Source organism: Grammomys surdaster, unplaced genomic scaffold (assembly GCF_004785775.1).
Source record: "Grammomys surdaster isolate TR1022 unplaced genomic scaffold, NIH_TR_1.0 174, whole genome shotgun sequence".
Classification (NCBI taxonomy): domain Eukaryota; kingdom Metazoa; phylum Chordata; class Mammalia; order Rodentia; family Muridae; genus Grammomys; species Grammomys surdaster.
Genome location: NW_021604622.1, coordinates 20934642 through 20957505, shown reverse-complemented (window position 1 = coordinate 20957505; position 22864 = coordinate 20934642). Strand labels below are relative to the sequence as shown.

The window sequence follows — 22864 nt, the reverse complement described above, 5'->3', positions numbered from 1 at the left end:
AGCCCGGTGTCCACTTAGAGTTTTAGGAAAGAGTGATAGACTGTGGGAGGTGGGCTGACAAATGAGCTTAAACCCGAAGATGATGTCTATCTGTTTCTATAATAAAAGTCTCGGGCAGAAGCAACATAAGGGAAAACGTGTTTCAGTCACTGACCAAGGATGTCCACCATGGCAGGCAGGTCAGGTGGCAGGACCTTGAAGTAGCTAGTCACATGACATCCACTGCCAGGAGCAGAGAACAGAGAGCGCAAGCTGCTGCCTAGTTCCTTTGTCTGTTTCTACAGTCCAGCATCCAGCCAGGACCAGGAGCCACCAGTGAAGGCAGTCAGGCTAGTCTGCAGGTGTACCAAGACTCATCTCCCATGTAAGTCTAGTTGTGTTAAGCTGGCAGTTAACACTAACTGCCACACCACATAATGCAATGTGGATGCCCAACAAACCTGTGCTTAAAGATGAGAGAATAAAACTCTGAATGTGAAAAGTTCCTGAGAATATATTCTATCAGTTCCTGTCCCCAAATTTATGTCCGTTATTTTAAAATAAGTGTAATATTTAACACTTAACTGTTTTTAACAATCTTGTTTTCATCTCTTCAGAGGAACAGGGTGAATCTGGTTTCAGCTGTGCAGCAGTTCAGTGAACGTGTGAAGTAAAGACATTCGTGAGCCACAGAAAGCACCAGGGTCGCTGGTTTAGTACATAGTCTACACCTGCCTGCTGCTTTCCCCAAGTCAGTAATACTAGGAGCCAGGAGGAAAGGTCTGTCTGTGTGTGTGTTGGTATGGTAAGCGTGCACACCAGGCTGCAGTGTACACACACATGCCTTTGTGTACATGCCCTGTAGCTGGGCAGCGTGGAAACTCACCGTTCTGAGAGGACAGGCCAACTGCTCAGGTGCTTGTGTAAACTGAGACTTACTACTGGAGAAGGTGGAACGAAGCTTTTGTTTTTAATTCCACATAGAATGACCTGAAGTTTGTACCATTCATTGGATTGACTGTCATATGTAGGTCACTTATCAGATGTCTGTTTTAGGTCTCAACTACTGTATAGGTCCACATTGTGAATACTCATAAGAGCATGTTGGAACAGTAATTGAGGAGGAAATTGACTCAAGTTTTTATCTCAGTTAATTTCTTGATATCTTGGGTTTTAGTTTTGCATCACGAATTAAATTGTCAAAACATAAGTTAGTACAAGAAAAGGGCATTGAGTTTAAAATATCCAGTCTTTATCATCATTTTCCTAGTAACCACAGGTACTTGAATATTAATGTTGACCCTCAAAATACATTTTTGTGGTTAATTAAAATTAAAATTAATTTAGTTTTAATTTATCTATTGAGAATCACCTTGATCTGCATTCACATAAATGATGCTAAAACTATGTTAGTCCTACGAGACCACAGCAGCCATTTGATGGGGTGACTTCAGAGTAGCCTAGGTGAATATAGGTAATGAACTCCCCTTCTTTTCTGTTCTTTCTATGGAAGGCCTATGCCTTTGTTACCTGCATTTTAGTAGCTTGGGGAGGGTTTTAGATTCTGCCGTGGAGAAGGTGCTTTCCTTCCCTGGATCATCCTCATGGGAGATTGCACCCCACAGTAAGGAGATTGGCCTTACTGTGCTCTTGCGTTAGTGGAGCTTGCTCCTTGCTCACTGGGACCTGGCAGTGTTGGTCAGATGCCCACTGCCCTGAAAACCTAACCTTGCCATATGGGTGGTTTAGGGGCTTGCTTCCTACTGTGAACTCATCTCAGATGCCTGACTGGTGGGTGAGGGTCTCCTGTCGCCTGTAGTGTCTCTTGTCTTCAAGGCCAGAGGCTGAGCCTACTCTGGGTCTTTGCTTCTGATCCCTTTAACATACACAAATGCCAAGGATTATGGAAAGAACTAAAAATAAACTTAGAAAATAAAACTTAGAAGCCTGTTCTGTTGCTGTGGTTAGGTGTCTGCTTTTAAGGACTATGACAGACTGAGACCCGCGTGTTAACTTCCTAGCATCCTGTTGTAGGCCTGTGTTGTACTAAGGCCAACTCTGACATCTTGCTGCCTCTGTGGGTAGAGGGGTTAAGATTTTATGTGTTGCTGGGCAGTGCTGACAGCACGGTCTGGGTTGAAGGACAGTTCCACTACCTACTCTAAGCAAGATGAGCTTAGCTTAATTAAGTAAGCTATTGACCCTCCCTAAAATTGTTCTTTGTCTTGATTGCACAGTCTTTCTCAGGTCGTGGTGTGGACTCCCGAGTTGCTAGCATGCTACAGATTGGGAGAAAGATGCCCTCTGCCTGCAAAACAGGCTCCCAATAATAATCCTTGTCAGGAGTTTGCTGAGGAAAGACCTGCTGTGTACAGAACAGCTTTCATCTGTGCTGCCCATTCCAGTTGCTGGAAATGCACCTGGAAGGTGAATAGCAAGACCTTCTTGTGTGGGACTCTCTCTCACAGGAAAAAGGCAGTGGAAACAGGGAATGGCCCCGGTGGAGATCAAGCCCCGGTGGAGTGTAGCTGAGAAACAAATAGCTTTTGTGGTTTTCATAAGGCACGAGCAGTGCTATTTGCTAACAGGTAACAAGACAAACAACAAGAATGACAAAACCCATTCTCTCCTGAATAAGAGAGAGCTGTAACTCGTTGTTGAGCACTGCCTCTCTCAAGTTGGAACCTGAGGAAGGAAGATGGAGCCAGGATCTTAGCTTATAACATGTACTGCCCTAAAACAGCCTCACCCCCTGGGCTAGGCCAAGGCTTAGCTCACGGCCTCCTGTTGGGATGCATTCAGAGACCCTCTATCCCTCACCTTGTTCCCAGTTCAGGGCCTCTCATCAACAGCTGCTAGACAGGCAGGGATATCATGAGAATGAAAGAGGTGCAAACTTACCCTGTGGTGCCATTCTTCCCCAAGGAAACCAACTGTTACTTGGGCCAGTGCACCTCTGAATTGCCTTTAGGATAGCCAGGTGACTAAGCTCACCTTGATGTTAGTCAGATATTGAGATACATATGTCCCACGTACCTTGGTGGAAACAAAGAACTTGACCTCTTAAAATTTCAAAACTGCAATGGGCACGATGATATGTGTCTGTAATCAGCATTTAGAAAGCGGAGGGAGGAGGGTTATGAGTCTCAGGCCATTTTTGGTTAGTTAGTGAGACTGTATTTCAAAAGGCAAAACAATAAAGCAAGGAAAACTCTCAACATAAGCAGAATAGAAGATATAATCAAAAGAACAGGAAGAAAGAAAATCTCTAGTCTTAAAGCAGTAGGATGTTTATAACCATAGGGGTTATGGGTACGTGATCTTAATAAAACAATAGAACACGAGGAATTTGAAAAACTCATCTTTTGGGTTCTGATGTCACATTTTGAAAAGTAGGGCTTTTCCTGAAAAGTCTGCAGACAAGGTTACAGATGGCAGGAGTTAGAGATTCTAGTCTCAGACCTGGCTAACATTGGGATTTTTGTAGTGTGTGTAGAGCACAGAAGTTGGGGAAGGTTCAAAGACTATGTCTGAAGTGGTGTGAAGTAAAAACCATCATAATGCAAAAAAAAACAATCTGAAAGAAATAAATAATTTAGCTATGACAAGAAATTAGGGGGGAAAACCTCTTGCTTAGCTTTTAACTACTGAGGTAAAGGGCTAAACTTAAAGTATGAATCTGGGAAATGGGGACATCGTAGTGAAGGCTAGGCAGTGAAGCTACTGGTGGTAAATGGACGGATGTTAGGATAAGAGAACCAAGACTGAAACCAACCTCACTTTACCCCATCACTTCTCACAGGCAAAACTGGAGTATGAAACTACTCTTAATGTTATGGGTAAAAATCCCCCCAAACCTCAAACCAAAAGTGCATGGATGCTAATAACAAAAGCATAAGCAGGACTGTTTAAAGGGCTTTTATATTGACTTCCTTAGGGCAAGATTCACCTAGGAAGTGGAAGCGACAGGTGCTACACTGGTGGAAGGGTGACTTCCAGTGACTTCATTTCACTAAAGCAGGGAAATACGGGTTGCTGCTAATGTTCTGAATTTAGGTCATTTTCCCACTGCGTGTCCTAAAATTGGATCATACTTAAAATCAGTGTTGTGCCTGGAAGGATCCTGGACTTTATGAGTGGGCAGTGCTCAGAGGCCAGAGGTGTGAAAGGCCTGTCATGGGCTCCAGGCCTGCTGGTTGGAAGATTTTCTTCAGTGAGTGAGTGAAGGCATACTGGTGTTGGACAGCTCTCTTGTGTGGCTCTGTCAGGTCTTTGAAGCTCTGATACCTTAGTCATACCAGCTCTAGACAGTCATCTAGATAAGATACCACAGGGCAAAGCAAAACTATCATTGACTACAAGGAACAAGGTACCTCCATAAACCTTGTGACACCCCTGGGGTAATACACCTGCTTCGTGGTAACATGGCTGACACTGTGGAGTGCTGGCTTCTGTGATGTGTACCCTGAATCTGCTCTGTGACATGAAGGTGATGTGAACATCACTTTCAGAAGCTAGCTCATGCCAATCTGGGTCTTGGAAGTTCACAGCATTATACTACAGGGAACCAGAGTCCACCTGGCGTAATGTTCTCCAGTTGCAAAAGCTGCCTATCTGAACCCACGGTTGGAGACCCGTGCTTCGGGCTTTTATAGCAATCATCACTGTGCATGACACTGAATTTCCATGAAGTTATGCACTGTATAACAGTTGACACTGAGTAGGGTGTAGGAACAGGTTCTTTTCTGTCTAGTGCTTAAAGAATTAAAAGGCAGGAGACTTTGAAAGTCAAAACCATAGTTTATTTGAAGTGCAAAGACCTGGAGGACCCTCTTGGAGTTCTTACTCTCATTAATAAGAGTTTTATTAAAACATCAAATGGAAGCTCAAAGACAGTTTTAGAGTTTTAAAAGAAAAATTCCAGAGCAAGCAAGATATAGCTGTCAGGAGTTGCCTAGAGGAGAAAGGGAAAGAGAAGGACAAACCATGTTACTCTGCAGCAGGCAGCCACATGGTGGAGAGAGGAGCTTTAGGAAAAGAGCTTGGAACCCTGAACTACTAGCAAAAGCACACTTGGCTTCTTGCCAATATCTTAAAGGAAAAAGAAAAAAGAAAGACGTTGGACCTTTTGGAATAAGGACCTAGCTAAACTCCATGGCAGCTTGTGCTAGGGGATAGGAATTCTGGGAAGTAAAAGTATATCTCATTAAAGGAATTCGTTTATTTTGCCTATCTCTTCAACATGGCCGAAGTTGAGTCTGCCTTCCTAAAGGTGCTCCCACCTTCCTGGTGTGGTCCCTTGTCCAGGTGGTTGATCTGCTAGTTCACATTCACTCCTCATGGTGGGTAACTTAGGTGTTAGGTCTTCTTTCCCCAGGCCAGAGATTTCATCATCTTGACCAGAAGGAAGAGTTTTCCCTTAATGGGACTTTACTGCTGTTGTGTTAGAACTGTTTTTACCTGTTGTCCCCTCATCCCCTTTCTCTTTGTACGCTAAGGACTTCTTTCTGGAGTAAAAAGGCTTCCAGTATTTGTGTGTTGTTTCAGCTTGTATGTGGGTTGACATTGTTTCTACAGAAGTGGATGTCAAGTCTTGCTAATAAGTGTACTTGGAGTTACTGGTAAAAGAAAAGAGGTACTGTATAAAAGCTAGAGCTGACCATGTGTGTCTGCGGTATAGAAACATCCAGTAAGTCTATCCATGTGTGTCTGACAGCCGTCTCTAAAAGTTTATCTCCCTGGTCCGGTTCTGAGAGACCCTGTTTGATTGATTGCAAATGAAGGAGAGAAAGATTATCATTGGACTGGAGAGGCAGCTTACTGGTTCAGAGTGTTTGCTGTGAAACCATGAGGATGAGAGTTCTGATCCCAGCATCCACTTAGCAGGCCATGGGGGTCAGAAGCAAGATTGGTGGGTCTTGATGGCTTCTAACTTAGCCAACAAAACTTGAGCCCCAAATTCAGAAAGGGACTCCATCTCAAAGGAGGACACTTGGACCCTCTTCTAGACTCTGTTGTGTTCAGTTTGTGAATCTCCACAGTAAAGTGTACATACACAAAGACACTAAATAGAAATTCTAAAAATTTATTACTAAGGTCTTGTAAGGTACTAGTTACAATTCCGGAACCACTTGTACTTGGCAGAGAATTTGTTTTCTTTGATTTAGGTACTCTTCCCAGTAGGGAACCACATCAGTTAACAGAGCTAAACGACCACCCTTCTGTCTTGTGGTGGGGAAAATGAAGTTTAAGGTCTCTTTGTCTTCTCATTATTTTCCCCTTTGAGATCAGACAGTAAACTATGCACTGAGTTGTTTCCTGACCTTTAATTGGGGTTCGGGTTGTTGATTACAGTCCTGTTTCCCTCTTGTTTAGCTTTGGTGTGTTAATTTTAGTCACTAGCCTTTGAGCAGGGCACCCAGGCCTTTCTTGAGATTTCCACTACATCCTGTTTCATGTGTGGTTAGATCAGCTGATGAGTCACCTGATGTTTTGCTACTTTGAATGACAAAAATAGAGGCTCAGAATAGCCACACAGAAGCATCTCTCATGGTTTCCAGAGACATTGCTCAAAACCATGCTTTCTGATGCTTCAAATGCTTTTAATAAAAGAGCCTTGTGTGAGGGTCCTGTGGAAAGGCAGACAGAAACACTAGGTTTGCACAGATAACGCTGAAGTCACCTCACCTCCCCAGGTCCTACCAGAGACAGCATTATACCTTTGGTTATAAAAGTAGGCAGCAGTATTGAGAACATCCCTCTGCTGGTGGGGTGCAGAAGGCTTCATTCTAAGTTTGCTAGTTAGCTTTCCTGCAGTACCCTAAGCCAGACACCTGGGTGATTCTTACAAACCAGCACATGATGTTCTGGTCACATTCTATTCAGAGCTTTACTGAAGCAGAAAAAAAGTACAAGGAAACATTTCTCAGGTAAGATAATTTAGTTAGAAGAGGCCAGATGTGGTGGTGCACACCTTTAATCCCAGCACTCAGGAAGCAGAGCCACATGGATCTCTGTGAGTTCAAGGTCAGCCTGGTCCACATAGTGAGTTCCAGGACATCCAGGGCTATGTTGAGAGACCCTATCTCAAAGAACTAAAAGTAAATAATTACAAGAACTTTCCCCCATGATGAAGGCCATTGTCTCAGTCCTGTCAGATCCAGGAGGGGCTGCATTGGAAGAAGGCTCCTATTGTTCATGGAGTCTGAAGTGCTTAAGTAACTATTGCAGTCCAGGGTAAGTGTTTTCATTTCTGAGGCCCTCTATGAACATTTCCAAGCCAAACCATCAGTGAAGGCCAAGAAACAGATGGTCCTAAACGGGAGAAGAGGGCCTTTGAAGCAACAGAAGCCCAACATCGACAGCAAGAAGAGACTGACCAGCTCTAACCCACAGATGCAAACAAGTGGTCTTCCCAGTGAAAGGATCCTTGGTGAGTTCCCTGCCAACCTCAAGCCAATCACACTCCCTGAGCCCTGCAGTGGGGAGGCTTTGTCCTTCATGAGTCACAGCAATCCTGTTTATTCAGTTCCAGGGTGCCTTAGAGAGGCCCTGTGTGCCAGGACCCAGTAAACAAGGGCAGAGCCAACAGCAGGTGTGCACTTAGAATGACCCTCAGAAAAACAGCTTCTCTAGTTCCTCTGAGAAAATCCTCATCTGGACCATCCTAACTCACTTCTCAGTATTTTGAGGAAAACCTGTCCTTCCTGCCTTTCCAACTTTAAGTTGCATTTGTCACTTAACCTTGAGAAAGCCATACTTGGTCTTCCCACAGTCCTTGAGGATTTCACAGGCATGGTCCTTTTCAGTTGAGCAAAATGTTTAAAAGTAACCTTGGCTGGTGAGGAAGAAAGGCTGCCCTTAATGCCTTTGGAAAGAGGAGAAAGGGACCCCCCTTTCCAAGTCTAGGCCATGGAATTCTTTGTTTGAACACAACAGTATGCCAGTGTAGAGTTCTGTCTTAGGATGTCAGGTGACAAAACAGGCCCACAGAAGGTGTGTGTGGAAGAGCCTGCACTACGAGGGAAGGTCTGAACAAATCCCGCCATGTGGCAGCTTCATTGCTGAGGCCTGGCCAGGCCCTGCATCCCAGTGGTCGGAAAGTTTGAGTGAGCTGGTGACCAGCCATCCTGCTCAAGTAAGCTGGCTTTGGGCTTTTAGCTACATGTTCTGATTGCACAGTATAGAGATACTAGCTGTTGTTGAATTTAGAGGGAAAGGATTTTGCTCTTGCAATTTGATATTTAAGCTCCAACCCCAGAAGCATGAAAATAGCCACACATTTTAAAAAATATTGCTGTTTAATTTTCTAGTCATGTACTTTAAAAAGCCAATACAATTAAGACTTTCAGTTCTCTCTCAAATCTGCCCCTGAAGTCACCCACAAGCAGCTCCGGAAGCACATAGGACTTGTTCCCGTGGTGGACACATATGAAGGACATTGGGTATCTAGAAATGGGAACGCAAGCCTGTGTAGCTGACAGCCAGCCTCTGCCCTGACAGTCTTAACATGAGGTTACACAGCACTGAAATAATAAGCACAGGAGGCCCGCCTTCTGCCCTTTGCCTGTCTGCACTAGGGGTTCCGTTCTCTCCCGTGGTTGCCCATCATGAAAACTTATTTTCTTGGCATCTGTAGGCCCTTACATTCATACACAAAGGACGTGTAAAAAAAGGCTGTAACATATACTGGTCACTGGTACACACGAGGAAGCTGTAGGTATCTGGAGCACGCAGGCAATCACTGAATTGTATTAGAGACATTTTATTGAAAATGCGAAAATAGGAAATGTATTATAGCCTAAAATAAATTACATAACATATACAGCATATATTTATATCTTTAAAATATTTGTTTTGTTTAGGTTCTTTCAGTCTAGTTACTTTGACTAAGTCAGGAATTTAGTGAACTGTATCCATAATTTTTTTTTTAAAGGAAAAAACCCGCTTTCCAAAACTTAGAAAAATATACTGCACTAAGTGGATTTCCAATGCATTTTTTTCTGGGGTATCACATAGTGACCTTGATACTTGTTTATAAAATGTCTTGCGTTACGGTGTGGAGGGGAGTACCATAGTACACTCAGTTACCTGTCCTGCAGAAGCAGGTAACACGTCTACATCAGAAGTTACAATAGTGCTGCTAGATTACGACTTAAAGCTCTGCTCACTGTGAAAACAAAATGGACAGTTAGAGAAACGGACAATTAGAACGCTCCACTTCTCGCTCTAGTGCCATCTTCAGGGAAGGCGAGTAAACGCAAGCCTTCAGGGAAACTCATGCGGAAGGATGCTGACACTGGAGCGGCACTTCCGTGACAACTCTGATATGTCAGCTCATGTATGTACACTGGGGTGCGGCAACTCAGGGAAACAATGAGATGCTGACGATCAAGTCAGTTTGTGACTGATCCAATTTCTACAGGAGATTAAATTCCCATTATGTTGGCCCAGGAGGGCCACCAGCTCTTCCTCTGGGAGCAGGGAGACTGTGGGCTGCAGCCTGGGGCCCACCTGTGTGCGCGGCAGATAGTTCATGACTCCAGAGCCACAGTATTGGGGAGCAAGTCAAGAGAGGCCGAGCTGCAACCTGTTGATTCTTAGGAGGCAAACATGAACAGAAAAGAATCTGTCCCAAGTCCTTTGGTTCCAAAGTGGAGATTGTCCAAGGGAGTAGAAACATCGACCAAGAGGCGGCTCTATCTTTTGGGTTTTATGAAGCAGGGGCATGAAGACAGCGGTTCTGAGTTACAAAGCAACAGTAAAGACCTTTCTTCAGGTCCCTGCATCGGTGAGCATACCCAGTATGCTAGAGAATTTATACGAAACCTCTAAATCAAGGCCTCTTTCATAACCAAGAATAAAAATTAAACAACAGAACAACTTGGTGGGAGGAGGAGGAAAGAGACGACTGTTGTCCTGACCGTCCCTGCAGTGCCCCTGGCGGCCTGTGCTTACTCATTCTCCTCTCTCATCTCTACGATGTCTGTCACCTCCTCTGTTGGAGGCATGTCGGTCATGGCCGAGTCTTCCCCCTCGGTGGCTGATTCATTCTCCATCTTCTTTTTCTAGATAAAAGATGACATATCAGAGTGGGGGTGTGGACAGGACACACCACAGCACTACTGTGAGCGGAGTCCCCTTTATGGTTCAGGCTGAATCTAGCTCATACACGCCTTCCCCTGTGGCTGTTGGCATGCCTGTTGTGTACTAGGTACTGTGGGGGACTCTGTCCCTCACATCTTTGCTGACACGCTTTTGGAACATACCAGCTCCCTACAACTCTTTCAAATGGAGGCTTTGCTCCTCTCATCCCTCCGGTGCCCTTCCACCCCAAGCTACAAACTTTGAATCTTATTCTCTAGAGCAGTCCTTCCACCTGTCGTTAGTGGGTGTCCCCTGTGACAGTGCTCGCTTCACGCGGTCCTGTTTGATTGCATATCCTGATTCCTGGTGGCCTCATTGCCATGTTGCTGCCCCCTTGTAGAAAATGGCTGCTCAGCCATCAGCCAGCGCTCAGTCATCCCCAGGTCCATGCAGACCTTGTGTTCTCCGTGCTCTGCAGCCTCTTCCAACACTTTCCTTTCAGGACCTGATTCCCATCACTGCTCTGTCCGTGCCTCTCCAGTGGCTCAGCCTTCTTGAGTTCTCTCACCCCTCTCGTATTGGCTTAATTGTGATGTTTAGCAATTACAGTCACATCCTTGCTTTCCTTGAGTCCTAGTTACAAGACCTCAGATAGGTCCAAATCTGTCTCCACTGGAACTTGCTAGCACGGCTGAGGGACCCACAGGAAGGCCTGGGCTATACTGCCTGCTGCAGTGAACCGATCTCTATATGGCGGGGCGTTCACACCCTGCTCTCCCCAGCTGCGTGGGCTTCCCCACGGCCTCCTCATGGCCCTTTCTCAGGGACAGCTTGGCTTTCGACTTTAATTGACCCAAGCGTAAGCAAGTACAGAGTTCCCATGACTATTCCCCACATTTAGTGGAGGTTCCCATCTTACCTGCCCACTCTCTTCGGTATGCACATGGCCAGTTGGCTGTGCTGTCCCTTCTCCCACTAGTGTCCCGTTCACTGGGTCAGTCTCCAGTGCAAAGCCTGCACCGAACGTTACCCCATCTTAACTAGTCTTCTGACATTTCCTTTTGTAGCCCTCTGCCCTTTACTTAGGTCTTTTCTCCTGACCCCCATGGCCATGGTGCACGTGGGCAGGGTGACTCACCTGTCCCCTTACCCCTCACGTCCGCCCTTCACAATGAATTCCATCATCTATCCCTGGGCTCCCCTGACTGCTCCCCTGGCCTCTTAGCAGTTATGTTGGTTTCTTTGTACCCTGCAGCCTAAAAGTATACACATCCAGGCTTTGCTTTGGATCCCTGTCATCTCATCTAAGTGAATAATACAGGGTCTCTGACCCCAGAGAACTCATAAATCATGGAGAGGAAAAAAAAATAGTTGCCATGCAGTTTGAAAAGCCCTGCCTTCAGGACAGACTAGCTCTGTGTTTTCAGGGTAAGAGCCTGGAATGGAATGGGCCTGGTGTGGAAGGGGTGGGGTGGCCAGACTGGATCAGAACAGACTTCCTGGAATAGATCTGATGAGGGGAGTTATTTGTGAAGGCAGAGAGAGGTCCCGATTGTCCCCAAAGCCGTTACCATCGCTTCTCACCTGTTTTCGGTAGACATAGCATGCTGCGAGGGCAACCATGGTAGATTCTCCCACAAACCCTGCTAGAAGAGAGCCCACACCTAGTGTGGCTCCATGCACCCTGCAAAGGAGAACACAGACATATTTTGTCTGTTAGAACTAAGTCTGACATAATTAAGCTGAAATTGCTTAATCCCAAGAATACTGCAGACCAGCAAGGGATGGCGCAGTAGTACCCTCCATTGGCCTCAGGACAGTATCTGATGACCACCTACCTTTGAGGTAGACCTGTGCCTTTCTTCCTCCCGTTGTTCTACACATTCCTCACCACAGGAATGGAACCCTGAGGTCACCTGTTTCCAGGCTAGTGTGGGTCTCAAAGACTCACTGGTGTGGGCAGACAAGCATCCTTTTGGATTGTCAGTCTAATAGTTTGGGGATTTCACTTGGTTATGCAGATTTTATTCCTCTACATAGGAGATTTTACTGGCAAAGGACTCTAAGCCGTGTGTGTGTGTGTGTGTGTGTGTGTGTGTGTGTGTGTGTGCCAAGTGCTGCGAACACATACCCCAGGTAAGGCAGGACCACAAGGCTGGTGATGAGGACGATGATCCGTAGCACGGAGCTGGGGGCCAGGACAAAGGTTTTCTTAAGTGTCATCAACCATCCAGTGAGGTGAGCTCTCACGGTCACTGTGAGGAGAGAAGGGCGTGTCAGCTCTATGGCCTGCTTCCACCCTGCTTCATGCCCCCTCTGCTGCTGGCCCAGGGCAGCCTAGCTGCTGTGACCCAGGGCTGCTCACTCGTCTTCCTGTGTCAGGCCCCAATCCTACCCGGCTCCCTGCCTCCCCAGACCTGTGTGTAGGAGGCCAGCTGCAGGCAGGTACCATTCTGGTGGGCCTGGCTGTTCTCATGATGACTGCTACTCTTCCAGTCTAGCTCTGACCACCTTCCTCTAGAGGGAAAGCGTTGGGGAAAGAGCTGGATGAACCCCAAGGCTGGGACCAGACACCATCCCGCTTCTGTTGTCTGAGGGAGCCGTGACCTTGTCCCCACTTCCCACTGTGCCTTCTTGAGTCAGCCTTGACCACCTCAGCCTTAGGCATTTTTTCTTTCTCGCTCATGTCATGGTGCCACTGCTCATTCGGTATGTCGCCACTGCACAATGGCAGTGCATATACCTCCCACTCTGCTCCTTACCTGGCACCGGGAAGAAGGAGAAGATTCGCAGAGGAATGACACACAGCTCTGCAAAGGCAAAGTCTACGCCAATGATGTCTATCAGGATCTTCTCGGAAACGTTGGGGGTCCAGAACATGACAAAACAGAGCTGCAGGGCAGACAGGACGGCAGTGAGCCAGGTTGGAAAGAAAGGGCGTAAAAGACATGACATGGTCCCTATGTGTTCTGGAGGATGGTAAACACACCCAACGGGTGTCACTGGCACCCCAGGTTTGCAGCTACACATCCCTGTCTTACTCTCATTTGCCAGTGGGGACTGCGGGTGGCGTAGGTCCATGTGCTGCACTTGCCCCCTAGGAATAGCCAGTGTGGCAGTCCACTGTAGGTGGCATCTGAATGGATAACTGGCCTAGGAAGGGAGACCACCTTGTTTTCACTGAGGCTTAGCCAGGGTCTTCCATGGCTTGCTCTGTTCTGGGCAATATGTCTATTAATACAGCCTTTACAGCCTTGGCAAAATAGCAGACTGAAAGCATCTGGATGGTATTCACCACCTGACATGTAGGGTCATCTGCAGCCTGCTAATTTTTAGGGTCAGGAGGGCAAGGGAAGAAACAACAGCCATAGAACCTGGAACTTGGGCAAAGCAGACAGGTAAGTATGAAAGTTTAGCAGACTCTAGAAACTGAAACCTAAATCTGACAGAAATGCAGAACTCATTTCCCTTTCCTTTCCCCCAGATTAGGAAGTGGGGAAGCACAGCTCATCAGGGTTGGCTAAAATCTGCCTGTAAGCAGTTCATACGCTGCACCCTTGACATCTTAGGATTGTGTCCCTTAAACTGTCATCAGATTCATCCCTGCATAAGGAAAACTGGTGCCTGGCAAGGCTGAGGGCAGAATTCTGGGGACCCCAGGCAGGGGGACATGTTGTATATCCTCTTTCCTCAGTTCTCAAAACACAGGAAACCAGGTGAGTCCCAGAGGCTAGAGACCAGAGCAGCTTTTCATTGGCCAAAGAAGTAGCTGGAATTCCTGAAAATTTCAGGCTCCCAAAGAAGCCTTCTAACCAGTGAGAGTCATACAAGTGACATATCTCAGCCCTGTGTTAATGTTCACACCTGCTGGTACCCTACTTATAAACTTGAACACACAATCAGTGGTCCCTAGCCTTCCACAACACAGCCTTTCCTCAAGGTCAAAACAAAAGAAATTTAAGACAATGTAGAAAGAAGAAAAAAAAATAACCTCATTCTGTCATGCTGACATTCTCAGATGGGTGAAGAAACTGTATTCATGGATCAAGAACAGAATAGAAATGTTCTAGAGACATTCATGGAACAAGAAAGACCCAAGGATCAGGAGGATGAACATAGACCTGAGAAAGGCATAAGCTGACATGGGGTCTGAAGTCAGCCACAAGACAGCTGACAAAAGTAAGAGAATGAGACTAGATTTTTTTTAATCAAATCTAATATTCTGATACCAAGAGTTCTAAAAGGAGGGAACTGTGAAACTTTCAGAGCTGAAAGAGGAGTTTCAAGACTGAAAGGCTACCTTTAGGATGAGAAGATACCCAGCAGGGCACATCATCAGTAGTACTAGGGGAAGAGCTGGCAAAAGACCTCCAAGAACAGGTTTCAAGGGAAGTTGATTTCTCCCCTAGAATTCTCAACCAAACTGTCACTGAATGATATTTAAAAGAAAGACCTTTTCGCTCAAGCCTTTTGCATTGGTTACTTGTCTTAGCTCCAACAGAATCCCTGACAAGGCTGACTTCAGGGTGGGCGTGTTTTAGTGCAGTGTGAGGGCACAGACCATCACTGTGGAGATGGCATGGGAGCAGGAGAGAGGCAGCTGATAACATCGCATCCAGTCATGAGGCAGAGATGAATGCTCCTGTCAGCTTGCTTTCTCCTTTGTAATTCAGCCAGGGATCCCTCAGCCCACAGAATGGTAACAGACATTTAGGGTGGTTCATCTCACCTCAACTAACAATGTAGAAAATCCCTCACGGGCAAATGCAGACAGAGGTTTCTTTCCCTTTCCACGGATTCTAGATTATGCCAAGTTGACAATATTATACCCTCCATACACACTTCCAGGATGTTAACTAGGACATGACCTGCCAAATCAGGATAGCCAGGGAAAGAAAGAGAAAAACACTTTGACAGGAACATGGGGGAAATTGTCAGGGAAACTCCAGAGAAAGAGGCTCTGGGCAATAATCCCAGGCAGGATGTGCGAGGTACACAGGCCAGCAAGTTACAGTGCAGGTGAGACAGAAGACACCTGCCAAGTCAGAATGCATTACAAGAGATTTACACAAACACACAGCATGGAACTAAACAAGGGTTAAGAACTCGGAAAGCTAAGAAAAATGAGTAATTAATTGTTTAAGGCAGGGAAATGGTATGACATTTAACGACTGTTTAAAGTATCAGGACTTGGCTATTACAATTCATCAAAAAATTTCTCATAGGATCATAGTTCACCATTTACAGATCCAGCCAAAGGAGAAATGGGGTTGGGTTGGGGGGTGGGTGGCATGCCTCTAGAAGAGGGGACAGGGCTGCAAAGGGAATGGATGGGGCAGTAGGTTGAGACGTGTTAATTGGGAACAATCTTAATAGAACCAACTTTAAACTTTGTGCTGATTTCAAAAACCTTAATTTGAAAACGTAATGATATAACTTTGGAGGGTGGAGTTCAAAACATGTCAGTTCCATCAAATATTTATCTCCTTTTCCTAAAATACAAGCAAGTCTTGTCTAAAATAAAACTGAATATATTAAGTAATGAGTTGTAGTCATGTTAAAACAGAGTACCGAAATATTATAGCATCATTTGCACTTGGGTAATTTAAATTTCATGGAATTAGCCTGGCCACAGTGAGACATCAAAACAACAAAGCTTAGCAGATCGGACGTTTACTTCATACATTCAATAGGGTTTTCCCCATGGCTCATCAGTATCTGGGAGCACATTCAACTGGTCTGCAGCAGCAGGTGCTACCCATTAGTCACACTGTTTGCCTTAGAAATTCAAACCATTCTGACTCCCTCAGATCTAGCACCTTGAAGCTTGGGAACTTTACTACCTGACATGGACAAGTGGTCTGCCACCTTTCCCCATTGCTGGTTTCAAATAGTGTGGCATCACTTGTGTCTACAACCCAGACACGACAGCAATTTCTAATAACTGCTAACTGGCACTGGCTATGGTGCTGGAGAACAGTTTATACCCCTGTCTATATCCCATCCCAGCATGAGATTAAAGATCCCTCTTTCAGTGCTGCTTTATGTTAGGCCCTACGTAGTCCCCACAGCAGCAAAGCTATAAACCGTCCCTCCAGTCTGCCATGGATCTGTGCATTGGATCTTTCCTAGATGAGCCTTTCTGTGTTTCCTTTGTGGGTAGAACGTGTCACAGGGGCCATATTCTCACAAAACTGACTTCCCAGAGAGTCATTACTGTGTTGGGTTGGTTGTTTTTTTTTTTTCCAGCCAGAGATGATCTGAACATGATACAGTGCCTCAAATACAAGTTGCAAGCTCTCTGGGCTTTGCAAAATTATTGTAAAGTGGCTTTTACATCACAACACACCAAAGAAAAGGAGCGTGTGGCTGCGTGTCAGATGTATGTATGGTAGAAACATGCTTGTGCAGCAAGTGAGTCAGGTAATTCCTCCCTCTGGTCTTTCCACATGGAAGATGCTGACCTTGAAGATGCTGTCTTGTAAGAAGTCATCTCCAGGGGAGGGCAGTTAGTAGGGGGGCAGATAGGGAACATGACCCTAGGTTGTCAACCATACATGTACATGCAGGGTCTAGCTCTTTGTCTTTTAGGAACACTGAAGTTCAAAGCCATTGCTCCAGCTTGCAGAAGGCCATCCAAGAGCCATATTTGGGAAGCCTCTTTCTCCCTCTCTCAAGTCTCCGAAGCCAGAAACTTCAGGCTTCTAGTAAGAAAATAGTGCGTTGCTTTTCAACCAGTCTTCCACAAGGGAATGAATATTTGCCAAAAGGGGGGCATGTGAACAACTCAGAAGCAAAGAGTGTCTGCTAAAAGCCAGGACACCAACCCTCAGGGCAGATCCTATGCTCCAGTCCGATACTTAGACACAGTGTTTCAGAAAACAAGAAGGGGAGCTCACTCAACAAGGGGCATTTTAGGAAATGTCATTCTACTGAGTTCAACTAGTGTAGCTGTAACTCAGAACATGCCCTCCTGGTTGACCATGACACACCGTGTTCATCAAATATTTGCAGAGGTCAGTCACATTGACTTTTCCAAACCAGACCGAAAACCTAATGAACTACTGACAACAGACATGATTTGTGTGCCCTGGAGTAGCTGCAGGGTTGGGCTCTCTTCTGCAGAAGAGAGTTTGCTGTCAATATCATCTCATTAGGAAGGAGCTTTCAAAATGGAATAGCCCAACTTGTGCCCAGCCCTGGGTTGTCTATTCATTGTCTAACCAAAGGATCCAAAGCCCCTTAGAGAAATAACTCAGTCTATGACTAGAGCTGGGAATAAGACTGTCATTATCCTGGAAGATCTACAGTGCTAGGAAGTAAGGAAGGGCCCAGAACACAAAACAATAGGACATGTCAATGGGACACCAGAGCCACTGGAGTCCCCAGTAGCCAAGATAGGAATATGAACAACACAATAAAATAGCTTTGATAGGACCTCAAGCATAAAAGGAGCATCGAGAGCCTATGCTGATAGAACCAAATAAGGGAAAGGGGGAACTAATGTGTGTGGAATTCTAGACAGCCTCTTAACAGTTCCTTCCAGCCCATTCCTGTGCACTGATCTAGGACGAATCCTGTCACTGCACACAGAGAGGGAGAGAGCTGCCAACCATCATCACTGGGTCAAGTGATCCAGGTCAACAATGGGGAAATCTGGCTAATGGAGTTTAAGAGGCCAGCTGTCCCTTAGCATGACAATTCAGAGAACACATAAAGCTACACCAAGATGAGAGAGGTGCATCCCTCGTGTGTCCTCAGGGCTCTGCTCTACAGCCAGTATGGCTTAGTAATATGGCTCTGGAATTTCCCTAAGCCAATGGTTCTACTTTTGAGGAATTCACAAAGTTTTCTCCATGGCCCAGTAATTACAATTAGCAGTGAAGGAGACATTCTGATCTTCTGAAGTTAGAAAAAAAAGTAAAATGCACGCAGCTGTCCTGGAGTAAAATAACTGGTCCAGCTGGACATGGTGGCACACACCTTTAGTTGTAGCACTCAGGAGGCAGAGGCGGGTGAATCACTGTGAATTCAAGAACAGCCTGATCTACAGAGCAAGTTCCAGGACACCCAAAGCTACACAGAGAATCCCTGTCTGGAAAACAAACAACAAACCTGGCCTAAGGCATCACTGTTATCTAGAGCATTTACCAGAAAGAACAGATGTGAAGTGGGGTTGAAATCTCCCACTGGGAGGATGGTGCTTACATACACAGATCAGGTGTCACCTCGACTAGGTGTTTCCTATAACTAGAAGAGTCTTGCCTGCCTGGGACGAATTCCTATCACTCGTTCTTCATAGTTTGCTTCTGGTCAAGAAAGCCTCATCTTCTAGATGGGATCTTGCCCCTTACAGGAGCGCTATGAGCACCACCCTCCTCAGAGGTACCTGCGTACAGAGTTGGGACTGGTCCACACTGTCCTAAGGTTTAACTGAGAAAGGAAATCAATGTGAAAGTGTAGCCAAGGACCTCTGGGCAGCTCGCTACCCTTGATTGGTCAGTGTCTGCTGCTGTGGTTCCTATGGCTTCCTGAGGGGGGGGGGTCCAACTGACATCGATAACGGCCTCGTCTAGATACCCGTGAGATTAGGACTGATTTCATTTCCTTGTTGATATTTATCCATAGTTTCCACAAAGAATATTGATGAGAATGGGTGGTAGAATTTGGCTAGGCAGTTAAAAATAAAAAGATCATAAATAAAAGTAACCAGTTTCTATCTTAGCCCCCTTGCTGGAGGCTAGACATGCCAGAAAAGGAGTGTCTGCACCAAAAGTCTTTGGTTCTGTCATGGCCAAGAGGCTTGAGAAGGCAGTAAGGGGGCTGTTAATTTCCTTATCTCTTTTCCCTAAAGGAGTACTCTTTCCAGGAAAGCACACTAAGGTTAGGGCTGAAGCTTCCAGGACCTGTACTGACCAGCTCTTCCCACCCCCCACCCAGCTATCCACAGCAATGTGGCTGGTGTTCCTCCCCTCCCAGGGTTTTCCAGCATAGCTCTGCCACCTCCCTCTCTGAAGCTCTACAATAAACTACTTCTTCCTAAAATCACCCCATGTGGTCTGTGAACTTCCTTGTCCAAATTCACAAGACAAGGACTGAGCTTCCTGGGCTCTCACCTCAAACTATATACAGCAAACGCTAAAAGTTCAAAGACGCCCCGATATTCCCGTCTCAATCCCACCCCCACCTGTAAGACACAGCTTTAAATAAAACATGCCTCTGTCTATGTCTTTGCAGAAAAAAAAGTGGGCCTTCATGTATGTTTTATCAGGGACATGAGAAGTCATGTTTGGGAGGGGGCAGACATCAAAAGGAAGCCAAGAGCTCAGCTTCAACAGCTAGTGTCTTGTGCACACATCTCAGTTGAGAAGGAGAAAGCAATGCCGTCTTCCAGTATGGAAATGTCGAATGACGACGCCATGCTGACTGCACATCAGCACTGTCGGAATGCCAGGAGCAAGGCTGGAGTGACTGATGGCTGGAGTGAGCCATCTGTTTAAAGGGTGATTTATTGAAAAGCCACAAGAGAGAGCACCTGAAAGGGCAGCGGGAGAAGGTGGCTTCGGTAAGCACCCCACTGGGAAAGAGAAGGACACAGGGAGGAAAACCCTAGGAGGAAGGATCATTGACTGAAATGTACAGTAAGCAGAGGTAGGGACTTCTTATGTAAGATCAGACTGGCAAAACGTCAGCCTGCTGAATAGAACGGCCGATTATATACATCACAGAGTAAACAGGTCTTGGTTTTCAATGCTAAATCACTAGAAAAATCACATGATAAGATGCTGACACAGGGCTGGGCGGTGGTGGCACACACCTTTAATCCCAGCACTTGGGAGGCAGAGGCAGGCGGATTTCTGAGTTCGAGAGTTCGAGGCTAGCCTGGTCTGGGTGAGTTCCAGGACAGCCAGGGCTACACAGAGAAACCCTGTCTCGAAAAGCCAAACCAAAAAAAAAAAAAAAAGATGCTGACACAGTACCTGATATTTTTCATCTGGCCAGCTGGCAAGCATAGCTATTACACATTTATCATGAATAATCCGTAAAGGAGTTAATGCTACCATTTTCTTTTAAAGTGTATCCATGGTGAAAATAAGCATCTTCAGATGTAGTTTTATGATCCCTCTTTTTCTACAGAGTAAAGAGACACAATCATCCCTCTGATTGAGGTTTGATGAAATGGTCAAAAACTTATTCTTCTTGAGAGCCCTGTTGTCATTTCTACTATGACCCCAGATTCCCGGTAAGTCACAAAATACTGCTTGGAAGCAAGATGACATTTCAAACAGCAGGGGGTGCCATGCACCAAGCAGAACAGGAGCTGGGTGTCTTGGGCCTGCTTAAGAGGTGTCTACAGAATGTTTGATTCCAGTTCTTACCAGATTTGAAGGATGTCTAGAAAGTTCCACATGCTAGCTTCAGTGTAGTTTTTCAGTAAACTCTGAAATTGGAACTTAGGGGATGGGGGCATAATGAGTACACATTCAGTTGAATGAGAGTTCTGTGGACGGGAGGAAGTAGTACAACCATAGGAATGGACCTCACTGTAAAGTCGCAATGGGCAACAGGGTAAGTTTGCATTATGTGTGTTTTACTATGACCATTATGTTTTCAAAGGGGGCCGAAGAAATGGATCGGGAGATAACGTTCCTGCCATGCAAGCCCAAGGACCAGAGGTCAGATAACCAGTGCACACCTGTGACTATGTGAAGACTTGTTAGCTATCTACAGTCTCAGCCCTTGGGAGCGAAGGCAAAGGATTTCTAGTGAAAGCTGGCTGACTAGACTGGTTGGAACTGGCCAGCTCCAGGTTCAGCAAAAGATCCTACCTCAAAAAATTAAGTTGCCTGCTGTGGTAGCACACACTTTAAGCCCTGCACTCAGGAGGCAATGGATCTTTGTGAATTTGAGGCCAGTCTGGACTACAAAGAAAATTCCACAACTGCCAGGTCTACATAGAGAGACCCAATCACACAAACAAAGCAAAACAAACAAAACAAATAAAACCAAAAAACTAAAGAAATGAACTTTTGGGGGTTGGAGAGTTGCCTTAATGGTTAAGAACACTGGCTGCTCTTCCAAAAGAGCCCAGTTCAATTCCCAGCACCCTCATGGTGGCTCTCAACCGTCTGTGAGTCCAGTCCCAAGGGATCTAGTGCCATCTTCTGATTCTGATGGCACTGTATGCATGTGATGTACCAAAATATATTTAGGCAAGTACCAACACACATAAAACAAAAATAATAACTAAAAACTATAAAGTGGAGAGCGATCGAGCGAGACAGTAACATCAACCTCAACATGAATACACATGCACAACATGTATCTGCATACACCTATGACCCCACACATACAAACACACATATATAAATGCCACCAAATTTTGAGAAAAAGGAAAAAAGTTATCCTAACAACACAACATGCTTGACCATCTGTTTTTTTTTTTCAAAGCACATGTGGATATGCACAGTCTGTTATCAGGAAGGCTTGGAGACCAATTTTTATTGTTTAAATGCTTCTGAGTTTCTCCAACCAATCAGGCAACCTCTCAAATCTGCAAGGGATGCTGAATTAACAAGCCAGACCCTGACAGCTTCCAGGGAGAACCAGGCAAGGAGGGAAACAGTTCTGTGGGAACAAACTCTGAGCAGTTACCTCAGGCCAAGAACTTTCCATGTTTTTTCACATAGTCCCTACACAATACGGGGATAGTGCCTCTATTACAGATCCTCTATGATAGGGGCCTCTAACAGGCCCCTCTCCCTATTTCCAGGATGCCCTAAAGCACTGGAAAGAACCCCATCCTGTGTCTTGGTATGAGAAAGCTGCGACCTCTGTCCATTTACCTTCTATCTTGTTCCTTCCCCGACACACAAGAGAGTCATTTTCTTCTGTGGGATAATGGAACAGTGAGGTAGCAGTCTCCACCTCATGGTGCGGGGGAGGGGCTACAGCAGAAACAAAGGCAAACAGGCAGCCTTTGTTCTAGACAAAGGGTCAGCATGGTACCAAGGCTAGGACAGGCCCCAGCATCGCCCAGGAAGGCTGAGTGACAGCTGCACAGGAGGGTAGTTTAGCAACAGGGAGGTAAGACTGGGTCATCCACAGGGAACTCAACAGCTAATCTAGACAAAGAGGTCACCAGAACAGAATCACCCATACTGGTTTTTAACCCTTAACAACTCGGAGGTTGTCATTTTCTAGTATGTGGGGTCTCAGAAGAAATAAGCTTTACTGAACTGCAGCCTCCCTGGAATGAAGAGGTGATGGCAGGTAGTCCTGCTGCAGCTAGCACAGGGCACCTGTCAAACATGAGTGGCAGACAAAGTCAGGCAGCCCTGGAATTACAGCAAGCCGCTCTGAGATGGGGAAACAGAGAACATGAGACGGTTGCAGACCCCATCCCAAGTGTCAACCAGTGGTAGGTGGCTCCCCTAGAGAATCATGTAGGTGACCCTGCTGCTTTTCAAAGGTGGAGGCAAACTGGGTGTGCAAAGGCAGAGCTTTGAATCCACTGAGCCCACCAGTGTTGGATCACACCAAGCCTATCAGCATTGGAGGTGATCTGTGACTCAAAAGAGGGATCATGTGTAGGCGACTTGACAGTGAAGATTTCCCTTCGCTGTCCTTTTGGCTAAGACCTCCAGGGTACCAAATTCCTCCTTCACAGGTCTGGGTGCTCTCTGTTCATATGCCTTCTGACATCAGGACTTGACAGACCAACTAGCTGTAGAGCGAGCACAGGCTTGGATTGACAAAAAGACTCCAGGGCCTCGGCAAGTGCCTGGCTACCCTTTCC

General features: G+C 45.9%; 1 protein-coding gene across 2 annotated transcripts in view; it reads right to left on the bottom strand.

Annotated features, from left to right (window-relative positions):
• Positions 1 to 8260: 8260 nt before the first annotated feature.
• Positions 8261 to 22864, bottom strand: part of Ankh (ANKH inorganic pyrophosphate transport regulator) — a 127863-nt gene continuing 113259 nt past the window's right edge. For both annotated transcript variants that reach the window (XM_028767682.1, XM_028767683.1), the window contains 4 exons: positions 12828 to 12957; positions 12197 to 12320; positions 11650 to 11749; positions 8261 to 10046 (listed from right to left, as the gene is read on the bottom strand). In XM_028767682.1, the coding sequence (XP_028623515.1) occupies positions 9933 to 10046; positions 11650 to 11749; positions 12197 to 12320; positions 12828 to 12957 (468 nt within the window). In that variant the 3' untranslated portion in view covers positions 8261 to 9932. The remainder of the gene's footprint in view (positions 10047 to 11649; positions 11750 to 12196; positions 12321 to 12827; positions 12958 to 22864) is intronic.